The 10947-nt window shown below is 35.4% G+C and overlaps 2 protein-coding genes across 3 annotated transcripts in view; one reads left to right on the forward strand and one right to left on the reverse strand.

Annotated features, from left to right (window-relative positions):
• The window catches only part of LOC139593720 (sodium channel protein type 2 subunit alpha-like), a 122855-nt gene that overhangs the window by 108332 nt on the left and 3576 nt on the right, over window positions 1-10947 (forward strand). For both annotated transcript variants that reach the window (XM_071434989.1, XM_071434990.1), the window contains 7 exons: window positions 1061-1234; window positions 4235-4357; window positions 4613-4894; window positions 6440-6493; window positions 7289-7426; window positions 10047-10151; window positions 10549-10819. In XM_071434989.1, the coding sequence (XP_071291090.1) occupies window positions 1061-1234; window positions 4235-4357; window positions 4613-4894; window positions 6440-6493; window positions 7289-7426; window positions 10047-10151; window positions 10549-10819 (1147 nt within the window). The remainder of the gene's footprint in view (window positions 1-1060; window positions 1235-4234; window positions 4358-4612; window positions 4895-6439; window positions 6494-7288; window positions 7427-10046; window positions 10152-10548; window positions 10820-10947) is intronic.
• Window positions 8273-10947, reverse strand: part of LOC139593721 (uncharacterized) — a 32642-nt gene continuing 29967 nt past the window's right edge. Inside the window, exon 2 of the mRNA XM_071434991.1 lies at window positions 8273-9319. Coding sequence (XP_071291092.1) covers window positions 9140-9319 — 180 coding nt within the window. The 3' untranslated portion in view covers window positions 8273-9139. The remainder of the gene's footprint in view (window positions 9320-10947) is intronic.

The raw sequence follows: 10947 nt of genomic DNA on the forward strand, positions 1-10947 counted from the left end.
TGAAGAAGTTGCCTATGGAACTAAATTCCCAGAATATTTTGGGTATTACATTTAATTTCGATTACATTAAAATTTTGATGACTTCTTGGTGATGTGTGTGTTTATGAAAAGGATTATGCAAAAAATCTTGTTTAAGAAATTACAAAAATCATGAAAAGGGAAATGTATGCATGAAAAAATTGTTCTACTTCAACTGAAAATTGTCCCCCAAAGCAGATATTGAACTCATCATGCTCTTAGTTAATTTTTTGCTACAGTTTTAGTTATAGTGTTTCTGGACTGTCACATAGGAATTTTTGAATTTTTTTTTTACTATTCTTAGTGACATTTAGTGCTTCACATATTTGGTTTCATTTTGGTTGCTAATTGACACAGGATTTGTTCTATATTGTCTTGGTCTCTGCTCCAGCACCTAAAGCACCAGGTGCTTTCCTTCCTTCTTCCCTGACCCTAGTGTTTGCTGGGTAGTTTCTCTCTCTTTTTTCCTTCAATGCTCATACTGCCATGCAGTGCTTTGCCCTTCCTTAAACGTTTTCCCAGAGGCACCATCAGCTTCATCGTTGTTCTCAGCTGTTTCCTGTGTGGGATCAATGGTGGAGCTGGCACAAAGCAGTCCCCTGGCCTCTTCTTGCAGTGGCCACATCTACAGCCTCCCACTACTAAAACCTTGCCATCAGCACCTAAGACAGGAATTCTGTAGCGATCATCAACATAATATCTGGTCTCCTGTTAATTGAAGTTGATATAATAATGAGGGTGGCTTCTGACCGAACCAGGCTCGGCTTTTCAGGGTGAAAAATTATAATTCTGTGTTGACTATTATTGAAATGTCTAAAAATCTTTTGAGCAACCTCAGACTTTTTATTGTAATTCCATTTTCAGACAATAATAAAATCTAAAACTCAGAATGTAATTGTAATTTCTGTTATGTTGGTTTTTCAAGGTAAAACATCTAAAGTTGAAAGTGATTTTACTTTGCTGTTTTCATTTAGTTCTGGCTTAATTTGTAATTTTCAAAGGCTTTTCAATATCTGACTTATATGTAACCCATTCTTTACAGGCTTTTGAAGATATATATATTGAACAGCGCAAGACTGTAAGAGTCCTGCTGGACTATGCTGATAAAATCTTTACTTACGTCTTTATTCTGGAAATGGTGCTAAAATGGGTGGCCTATGGTTTTCAGACTTACTTCACTAATGCTTGGTGCTGGCTGGACTTCCTGATTGTCGATGTAGGTACTATGCTTTCCAAGGAGTCTGTTTCTGGTTTTTAGGCAGGGCATTTTATGTAACTTCAATGTGATAGAGATACATGCAGTGAATAATATAAATTTTGTTTAAAAGAATGGAAAATTACATGCTGGTGAATAAGATCCTGCTGCAGTTATCCAGTGTGTAACTGCATCTGCCTTTGTGCTGTCATTGACACTTTGTGTTCTGTGTTTTACTGTGCGGGGTCCCAGCTGGTGAGGGAGCACTGTTTACAGATTTAACTTCAGTCTGCTGGATGTGGCAGCAGAGAGCAAGGAGGATGCAGACACAGGAAGGAAAGGGAGATTTAAGTGTGCACTTGGGGTATACATTAAGTGAGCACATTTGATCCTGGGCTAATGGGGCACTGACAAAGAACTGCAGAGGAGAATTGGTTTTCAATAATAACATTAAAAGCCAGTGTTGACATTGCACTCCAGAGAAACTGGAAATACGTTCATTTAAAGGAGTTCTTTCTTTTTGTGAAGATGTTGGACTAGAAATTCAACAAGTGGACAAAAGAAAACTCTATTGATTGAATGGTACCTGGAATCTAGGACAGAAATTTTGTCCCCTACCAGCAGAATTCAAACTTACCTAATGCTCTTTTTAAAGTAGGTTTTTTGGAAGGAAAGGCGTTTGTGATTTGTCTTCCTCATTTAACTGTGCTTCTTTTTTCAGTGGATCCCCATTCTTAGCAGATGGACTAACTCAATGACATGAGAAAATATGTGATATGTTTTTTCTGGGATATGCAGTTTCCTGCTTTTTACTTTCATGGCCTCTCTATTTCTTCTGTTGTGAATTCCCAATTAATACTTTCACCAAGAATAAAGTCAACATATTCCCAGAAAAGATGTACTGACCTGTAAGAAACTTAGCAAGTATAAAGGCCCTCCCCTAAGACTGAATTTTCCAAAACAAGATAATCTTAGCACATGAAAGGAAAAAAGAGTTAGGACTGTCTTTGAGTAAGGCTGAATATATAATTTTTGTATATTTGCTTTCTTTGTGGATGCTATAGCATTCTGATTTTTCTTTATTATAACTTAAGTGAAAAATTATGAGAATTTTATAATTAATGGGAAATCAGCAGCAATCATCTAGATAGATTCTGTCACCTTTGCATAAAATTGTTGATGCCATGTTTTAGACTCTTTTCATATATGAATAACCAGACAATATATTTCCAGAAGCTTGTAATACATTAATTTTGAATTTTTTTCCATTACAATGGTCATTGGTAAAAAAGAAAGAAAATTAATAAAATAAATCTATTACTATTTAAGGAGTATTCAGATTTAGTGTCTCTGTACAAGCCTGTATTGGGAAATGTTGATCTTGAATTCAGTTTTAAGATCAATTCTTCTGATTAGGCATACCATGTATCCATGTGGATAGGTATGGGCTCTTCATTGTTTCAGCAATCTCAGTGCTTTCATGTAGCCATCTTAATCTTTTGTTTAGAATGTCTGCATTTTGTGGTCCCACAGCAGCAGATTATATAACAATTCATGTTGGGGGGCACCATCAGAGGTTTTCAATTAGCTCTAACCTCAAGGTTAGATTAGACAGGTCAGGCTGATACTCTGCTTGGAATGAAGAATGCCTTACTTAGCAATGCCATTTCCAGTGTTTGGCCTCCTATATTGTAAACCCACTCCTTCCACCCCTAAAATCATGGTGATCTGCTTAGCTTTTTCTGACATTATTGCTAGACTTGCTATTATTTTCAGCCACTAATAAGGAATTTTAATTCTTTCTCTTCCTAATGGTTTAGCGTGCAGGTGCTGCCCTCAACTGCTTAAATAGATCTTTGTTTTATCTTTCTGTCCTATGCCTTTATCCAGCTAAACATTGAACAAATTTGCCGTACCAGTACCAGTCAAGTTAAATTATCACTGTGAGACATTTTACAGAATCTTTTCAGGCAAACTGTTCTGTACCTAGCAGCCTAAGCTCTCCAGCTGTTCCCTGTTTGGGAAAGGACTTATGGTATGCAGACAGAAGTTCTTACCCATTGTGATGTTTACAGTTATTTCAGAAACAGGTAATTAGCCCTGAAACAAATAAATATGCTCATTTTGCTCAGCTTTCCATGTGCAATTACAAAAGGTATCACAGAGAAGAGAAAAAATGGGATTGTATAGTAATTGGCAGCTTGCTTGAGCTACCCTTAGAGAAAAGAAATCTGCAGAAGACTTCTTTGTGTAAACACAACAGGAGATAGCCATCTGGAGTGGGAGGTTCAGTGTGGACACAAGTCATTGACTTTCACTGGAAAACAGCAGGAAAATCAACTTTTGAGCTGTTAATCCAGCTGTACTGAAGGTTTCAAAAATTAGTGTGGATTAAACCCTTTCTTCCACAAAAGTAGGCACATTAATTTTCCAAAATACAAACAATTTGTAAAATCCAAAGATTTTTCCAGCTTATGATAACAATGCACTTTTGTGCAATTATACTATTTGGTAGTTACAAGAACAGAAAGTTGTAGCTGAGTTTGGGATTCTGACTCATGTGCATCATTACAGGATGTTTTGTAAATTTCCCCTTCTTTTTCTTCAACACACCTTTTGAATTTTCGAATTTTCTAATGTTATATTTAGGATTTCTATATATAGAAGCCTGTTTATAGCTGGTATCACAGGCTGTCCAAACCACAATCAAACACATAGAGGGAGAGGAAATTACTTAGTTTTTTAAAAATAAAAATGTACATATGCTCATATCCACAGATAGTATTATGGATTAAAGTATGTTTTTGTTCAAACAGTTCTGAAATTTACATGCAATATTAGACTTATTTTTTTCTTTTTTTTTTCTTTTTCTTCTTTAGCTTTTTAAATTTATTTTCACTGAAAGATTAGGGACCTTTTGAATTTTTTCCCCAATATCCTGATCAAAATTTTTATCCCTTAAGGCATTTCTATTTTGAAGCTACTTAGAAAAGTACTTTTGTTTTGTTTTGTTTCCTCTAGGTCTCATTGGTTAGCTTAATAGCTACTGCCCTTGGTTTCTCAGAATTTGGTGCAATTAAATCTCTCCGAACATTAAGAGCTTTGAGACCTCTAAGAGCTTTGTCACGCTTTGAAGGCATGAGGGTAAGGAAAAAAAATGGAAATAATGTGTAAAACAAATCCCTAAAAATATGCCAAATTATAAAAGCATGGAATATTACTAATTGAATGTCTGTTAGTAAGGCCAACAGTAGCATGTTTGGTTATGTGACGTGCATTACTACTTTTCTATTTGCATTACTTCAGTGTAATGTAATGCTTTAGATAAAATCATCTTCTAGATTAAAAAAAATAACCCTTGTGTTGTTTTTAATTTTTTTTTCTGTGTTTATTGACTAGGTGGTTGTGAATGCTCTTACTGGAGCAATTCCATCCATTATGAACGTACTTCTGGTTTGTCTTACATTCTGGCTAATTTTCAGCATCATGGGAGTAAATTTGTTTGCTGGCAAGTTCTATCACTGTGTTAACACCACAAATAATGAGATTTTCACACCAGAACAAGTCAGTAATAAAAGGATGTGTGAAAATATAAGCAGGACTACTGGAGGTGTTCGGTGGAAAAATGTGAAAGTAAACTTTGATAATGTTGCAATTGGCTATCTTTCTCTGCTTCAAGTGGTAAGTGCTTAAATTTTACAGCTTTAGTTTTAGTTGTGGTATCATTTAATTGTATAATTTTCAATGCTATTTTAAAATAAATAAATGGATATGGATTTGACTATAATTTTGTTCTATGGAGCTAATTAATGTTTCTTATTGTAAAAATGTGATACATTCTCTGGCCATTTTGGAAGAGGAGGAATATCTAATATTCACCTGATGAAGGTTTCTTGGCACCCAACTGCTAGTACCTTTTCAAGTGCTATGGAAATGCAGTATGTAGTTAAAAATCTGGTTAAAAACTGCAGCTAGGTTTCATTTTCTTTGATTTTCTTTATCCATTAAGGCATATTGACTAAAATTTTTCCATGGTTGTCATAGATAGGTTCTAGGACTTATCTGATCTTCAAACAAGAAGAGTGTTAGATTTCTAGGCATGATCCTTTTTGGAGAAAGTATCTGTAAATTGCCAATAAGACATATAAGACATACATATTTACAATCAGGTTCATTTGACCAACTACTTCTAGGAAATTATTTGTACTCGTAAGCAATTGGTAATTATTCTGCCTTTAAAAATTCCCAACTGGTAGTGTTTAGTAGTTAGTGTTGTGCTAGCAGGCTACCATCTGTTTGCTCCTGGGGGTAACACTAGCTGTTGCTAAACAGCACTGGGCAATTGCATAAGTTACCAGCTTAGAGAGTGGCACTGCTTTTAGTATTTGTAGCATGTATTGCACCCGCAGTTCACCTGTGTAATGGTTGCAGTAAACATATTATTCACACCTTTCCTGCCCTCAAAGTTTGATGAGGACCCTCTAGAAGGATAAAGAATTGGTTGGATGGCTGTGTGGAAAGACTTAGAGTCAGTGGCTTAGTGTCCATGAGGAAACCATTACCAAGTGGTGTCTCTCAAGGATTTGCTCCAGGACCAGTACTATCTGATAGCTCCATCAATACCATCAGTAGTGGAATTGAGTGCACCCTCAGCAGCTGGCAAATGCACCAAATCGGCTGCGATTTGTGATAGGCTTAGATGGCACACACTTTAAGGAGCTACTGAGTCCCTGGGCAGCTTCACTCAGTCTCTTCTTGGAGCCCCTTGTATCCAATGGAGTGACCCACACCATCCCTGTGCAGGTGGGCTAGCTGGTCACACAGGCTCCCTGTATCCTGACACGAGAGACCTGGCTTTACTGGGATGTCACATAGCACAGTGCCTTTCCTGTTAAGGTAATGCTTTACAATGGCACCCAGCACAGCACATTTCCCTGGGAGATAAATCACTGTATCTCTGGTATGATGATATTGATTGCAACTCATCTCACAGAGGGTTTATATGAATTTCCATGAAGATTAGAATTTATTCAGTGTTTTTTAAGAACTGGGGGGAGATATTCCATAGTAATGAACTTCCTGTGAATGCTTCACTTGTAACGCACCAGACTTCTAATATTTTCTTTATTTTTATGAACAGAAATACATTGCAGAAGACACTGGTTTATTTAGAATGTTCTCAGAACTGGAGCATTGATAGAAAATATTAACAAATTTTGTTTTTAGGCAACATTTAAAGGATGGATGGAGATTATGTATCCTGCAGTTGATTCTACAGAAGTGAGTGCAATATAAAATCTACTATGTAAATATAAAATTTACTGAGGGAAAACAAATCTGAGACTGATGTGAGGCTTCTTGAATGGTAGTTGAAATGATCTAAAACATAAAAAATTAAATGTAAAGCCCTGATGAATTTTCTACAATCTATACCCACAAAGTGCTTATACTTTTATCAGGTAACAAAAATTATAGCTGTAAGCTACATAAATTACTAGTAATTTAATAATTCTTCTGTAAAAATCCAAAATAATGAGATCTGGTTTTCCATTAATTTATGTCTGAGATTGTACAGATCAGGAAACAAGTTTTTTCTGTGTCCTCAAAAATAACCCAAATAGTCAAGAGGCATCACTGCAAAAGCTAATCTAGATCTGCAGACTCTGATGATCTCAAAAACCAAATTTGCTAATTTTTGCCTATTTTTCTTTTAATCTTGGTATTTGTTTGCATCTCTCCTCAATCCAGCTTTTGATTTGCATATAATCTGTAGGAACTGAATTGCTTTTGAGATTTGCACATTTCTGTCAAATTTAGTAGGACCTACATGAAATGTCAAATGTCACCAAGGAGAACAGACAGAGAGGGAAGGAATGGCAAGTCCTGCAATGTGTGCAATTACAGAAACCTGTATTAAATAGATTTTCAAGTTCAACTATGAGGCAACTGTAGCATATGCTCCAAAAGAGTTGGGTTTACCCCCCTGTCCATCTGGATGCAACTTCTCCTGCTCAGGATCTTTGATTTGTCTTAGCTGTTATTTGTGATGCTTTGCTGTTCTCCTGTGTTATATAGGTAGAGAAACAGCCCAAGTATGAAGAGAACCTGTACATGTACCTTTACTTTGTGGCCTTTATCGTCTTTGGATCATTTTTCACCCTAAACTTATTCATTGGTGTCATCATAGATAACTTCAACCAACAAAAAAAGAAGATAAGTACCACATGTTTCATTTTCACAATACTTCATTGTTATTGAGCATTCTAGTAAATGTATGCAAGGATAAATAATAGTGTCTGAAATTTCTCATAGTAATAGAAAGAAAGAAAAAGAAATCAGGTTTTAAGATTTTTGTTTGTTAAAAATAATTAAATAACAGTCTTTCCTTTTTAAGACATCTGAAGTAATTTAAAATTACATTTAGTATTTGAGTGTTCTCCACATCCCTGTACAGCCCAATGATATGTTGTCCATCAGAAAATTATATCTTTGTTTTTCTTAACTTTACAGTGCTGTGCCTAAGCAATGTGAAAGTGCAGATGACTTAAGCAAATAAGGCAGGAAAGAAGAAAATATGAAAAACTATAAATTTCAAAATTGATAAGGAGCTAACATATAGCAATATTGTGAAGGCCTCCATTACAGAGACTAACACGTTGAATGCTGACACTACTTCTCTGTATTGTAAGATCATAGAGGTTGGGGAAACTGTCTTGAGTTAGTGAATTTGCAAGAAAAAGAAAATGGATGTCACTTGAAAATGTGTAGGTTTTCTTTTCAACTTAAGCTGTTTCTATTATTTAAATCAACACAGGATTGTGTCAAGAAGTCTAGGGACATGTAAATAGATGAAAATGCAAGCTATGATGGCAAATTAAATTGTACTTGCTATTTAAACCATAAATGGTGGCATCTTCATCCTTCAAAATATTTGTACCTTCCTTGGAGTGAACTTCAGGGTCATCCAGTACTTAGCAGGAAGGTGGATCCATTTCCTATCCTTGGAGAGCAAGACTAAGGTTATATACATATTATTGGCATTTTTGGCAGTTGATGTGTAACAGGGGTGATCTTACTCAGTAATGAGGTAATTATAAATTTTATTAAGTTCACTTGGCAGACACTGTCCACTGGAGTCATCATGACTCAGAAGGCAGATAAGGGTTCCTGCTAAATGGCTTTTTCTGGAAGTATGGTATACACCCCTTGTACATTTTGAGCTGTTGCAAGACACTGAGAAAGTAAAATAGTGGACATGCAATTAGGCTGGGAAAATTCTATCTCTATGCTATTCTTCAGTCTCACCTAGCAAACTAGCAAGCATTAGTTGTCTGTCTTTTGAATTTATAGGTGCATCTGTGTTCATAGAAATGTGCAGATCACACAGTTCATGGCTACCCAGCAGTATTTTTCTTGCCATTGTTCTTTTTTAATATCACTGACAATTGGGCATGTTGGGATATGAATGGGAAAAGAGTTCGTGTTGCAGCATACTGTCTCTGTGTAGTTAAACTGTGCTTTTCTGTGGTTCCTGTGAGCATCCTACTTTCATTACATTAATTCTGTGAGGGAGGGAATGCTCTGCTGTTGATTTCCTAACTGGTCCTTAAGGGTACCTTGCCTTGAGGCCTTTATTCTCCCTGGGGACAGTACACTGAGACAAGGATGGCTTGTTCTCTCATGATAGCCATCATGTCAGTGAGACAGCAGAAGAAATCCCCAACCCCTTCCCACTTTCTTTATGGATCTCTTCTTTTATTCTTTATTTCCCACTGAGTGAAATCCTCCAACAGACACAGCACATTTCCACCATAATTATCAAATGAACTTCTTGTCTTTCTTCCAAAACTCTTACTCTCCAAGAAGTTAATTTTACGTGAATATTTGATTTATGAGGAGTTTGTTAAAGACAGTCTCTTTTGCCTTCTAAATCTTCATGTCAATATATAGAAACAGCTGAAAGTTAAACACACCTTCATTCAGACTTATCATTACTTTGTCTATAAGATTGACACTACATTTGACAAATTCAGTGGGATGAAGTGTCAGAATCACCCTGACTCTGAAGTTCATTTCCATATGCCACTGCTTTGATATCATGCATACCTGGAATACAATTACAAACAAGTGCATGAAAGGTATAAAACAAGTTACTTCACAATATAGATTGTATTTCTGACAAGTGTTTCCATGTGTGTATTACACCAATCTAGAAATCATTTTATTCATACAAGAAACCCCAAAGTAAATCCATGCTTCTGATGATCTAGGTACAGTGTAGGGGGATGATCAAACTTCATACACACTGTTTATGTGTATGTATCATCTGAACGGAGATACCTATAATCAAATGGCAAAATGCACATCCTGAAAAGTAAAATCAGTAATTTGTTTCTCTTGGTGTGTTTTAGTTGAAGGCGTATATGCTCACGGTGTATCTTTGTACCTTTGAAACTTTTTTGTTTTTGGTAGATTGATTTACAATGTGGAGTTCATGATGCTGGATTTATTAAGTGTCTATGAAATGTGTATTTTCCAAGTTGGGTTTAGTTTTTTAAATTTATTTAATTGAATTAATCAGGTATGTATTTTTTTAAAATAAGAAATAGATAGAAGTTTTGGGGATTTTCTTTGCTCCATAATTTCTTTCATTTTTCCTTCAAGATTCATCAGAAATTTTAACAATCTTTGAAATAATTATTATGTTTTGGTTTTGGTAACAATGTATAAGGATGACTAAAGGGCTTATTTAAACCATGTTCTGCAATGCTGTGAATTAATGGATATGAAGGCTTGTCTGTAATCAGATTTGGGGTTTCTTTTATTAATTTACCTTGGAGGCCAAGACATTTTCATGACAGAAGAGCAAAAGAAATACTACAATGCAATGAAGAAGCTGGGCTCCAAGAAACCACAAAAACCTATACCTCGACCAGTGGTAAGAATAGTGCAATTCTTATGTCATCTGTATTTGGAGGGAAATCCCAGCGGTACATCAATTATAATAAAATTTCTCCTTTAACTCTAAAATGGTTTCAGCCAAATTAGTTACCCCTTCATTCTGAATTGAAATGTACACGTGTCTGTTCTGCAGGAAAAATCTCTCATATTTGTTATGCCTGAGAAAATAGAATCAAAGAACGTGAAGAAATATAGGCTTGCTGAGTTTTGAGAGAAAAACTTTGAACTCACATATAAGTTACTGGACAATGGTTTACTTAGATTTTTGAGCCTTTTGCTTGGTATATTTTGGGAGAGGAAGAATGAAATGGGAGGGAGGAAACAGATGTTTATTACATAAAAATACTATAACCTTTTCTTTTTTCTTCCCTCAGAACAAATTGCAAGGTCTGGTGTTTGATATTGTAACCAAGCAACTATTTGACATCATCATTATGGTTCTAATCTGTCTTAACATGATCACAATGATGATAGAAACAGATGACCAGACTGAACAGATGCAAAATATTTTATATTGGATTAACTTGGTCTTTGTTGTCCTTTTCACTGGCGAATGTGTCTTCAAAATATTTTCACTCCGTTATTATTACTTCACCATTGGCTGGAATATTTTTGATTTTGTGGTTGTTATTCTTTCAATAATAGGTAAGAAATTCCTATGTTCAAAATGAAATATAGTTATGTGTATTTATTGCTTTCTCTCTATCAAGTTGTGCAAATTAGAAGAGTTACTTAATTTTAATTTCTCTTGATTATTTTACACTTTCTGTTGA

Source organism: Agelaius tricolor, unplaced genomic scaffold, assembly GCF_023055355.1.
Source record: "Agelaius tricolor isolate 1412-34295 unplaced genomic scaffold, bAgeTri1.0.p SCAF_10, whole genome shotgun sequence".
In the NCBI taxonomy this organism is placed as follows: domain Eukaryota; kingdom Metazoa; phylum Chordata; class Aves; order Passeriformes; family Icteridae; genus Agelaius; species Agelaius tricolor.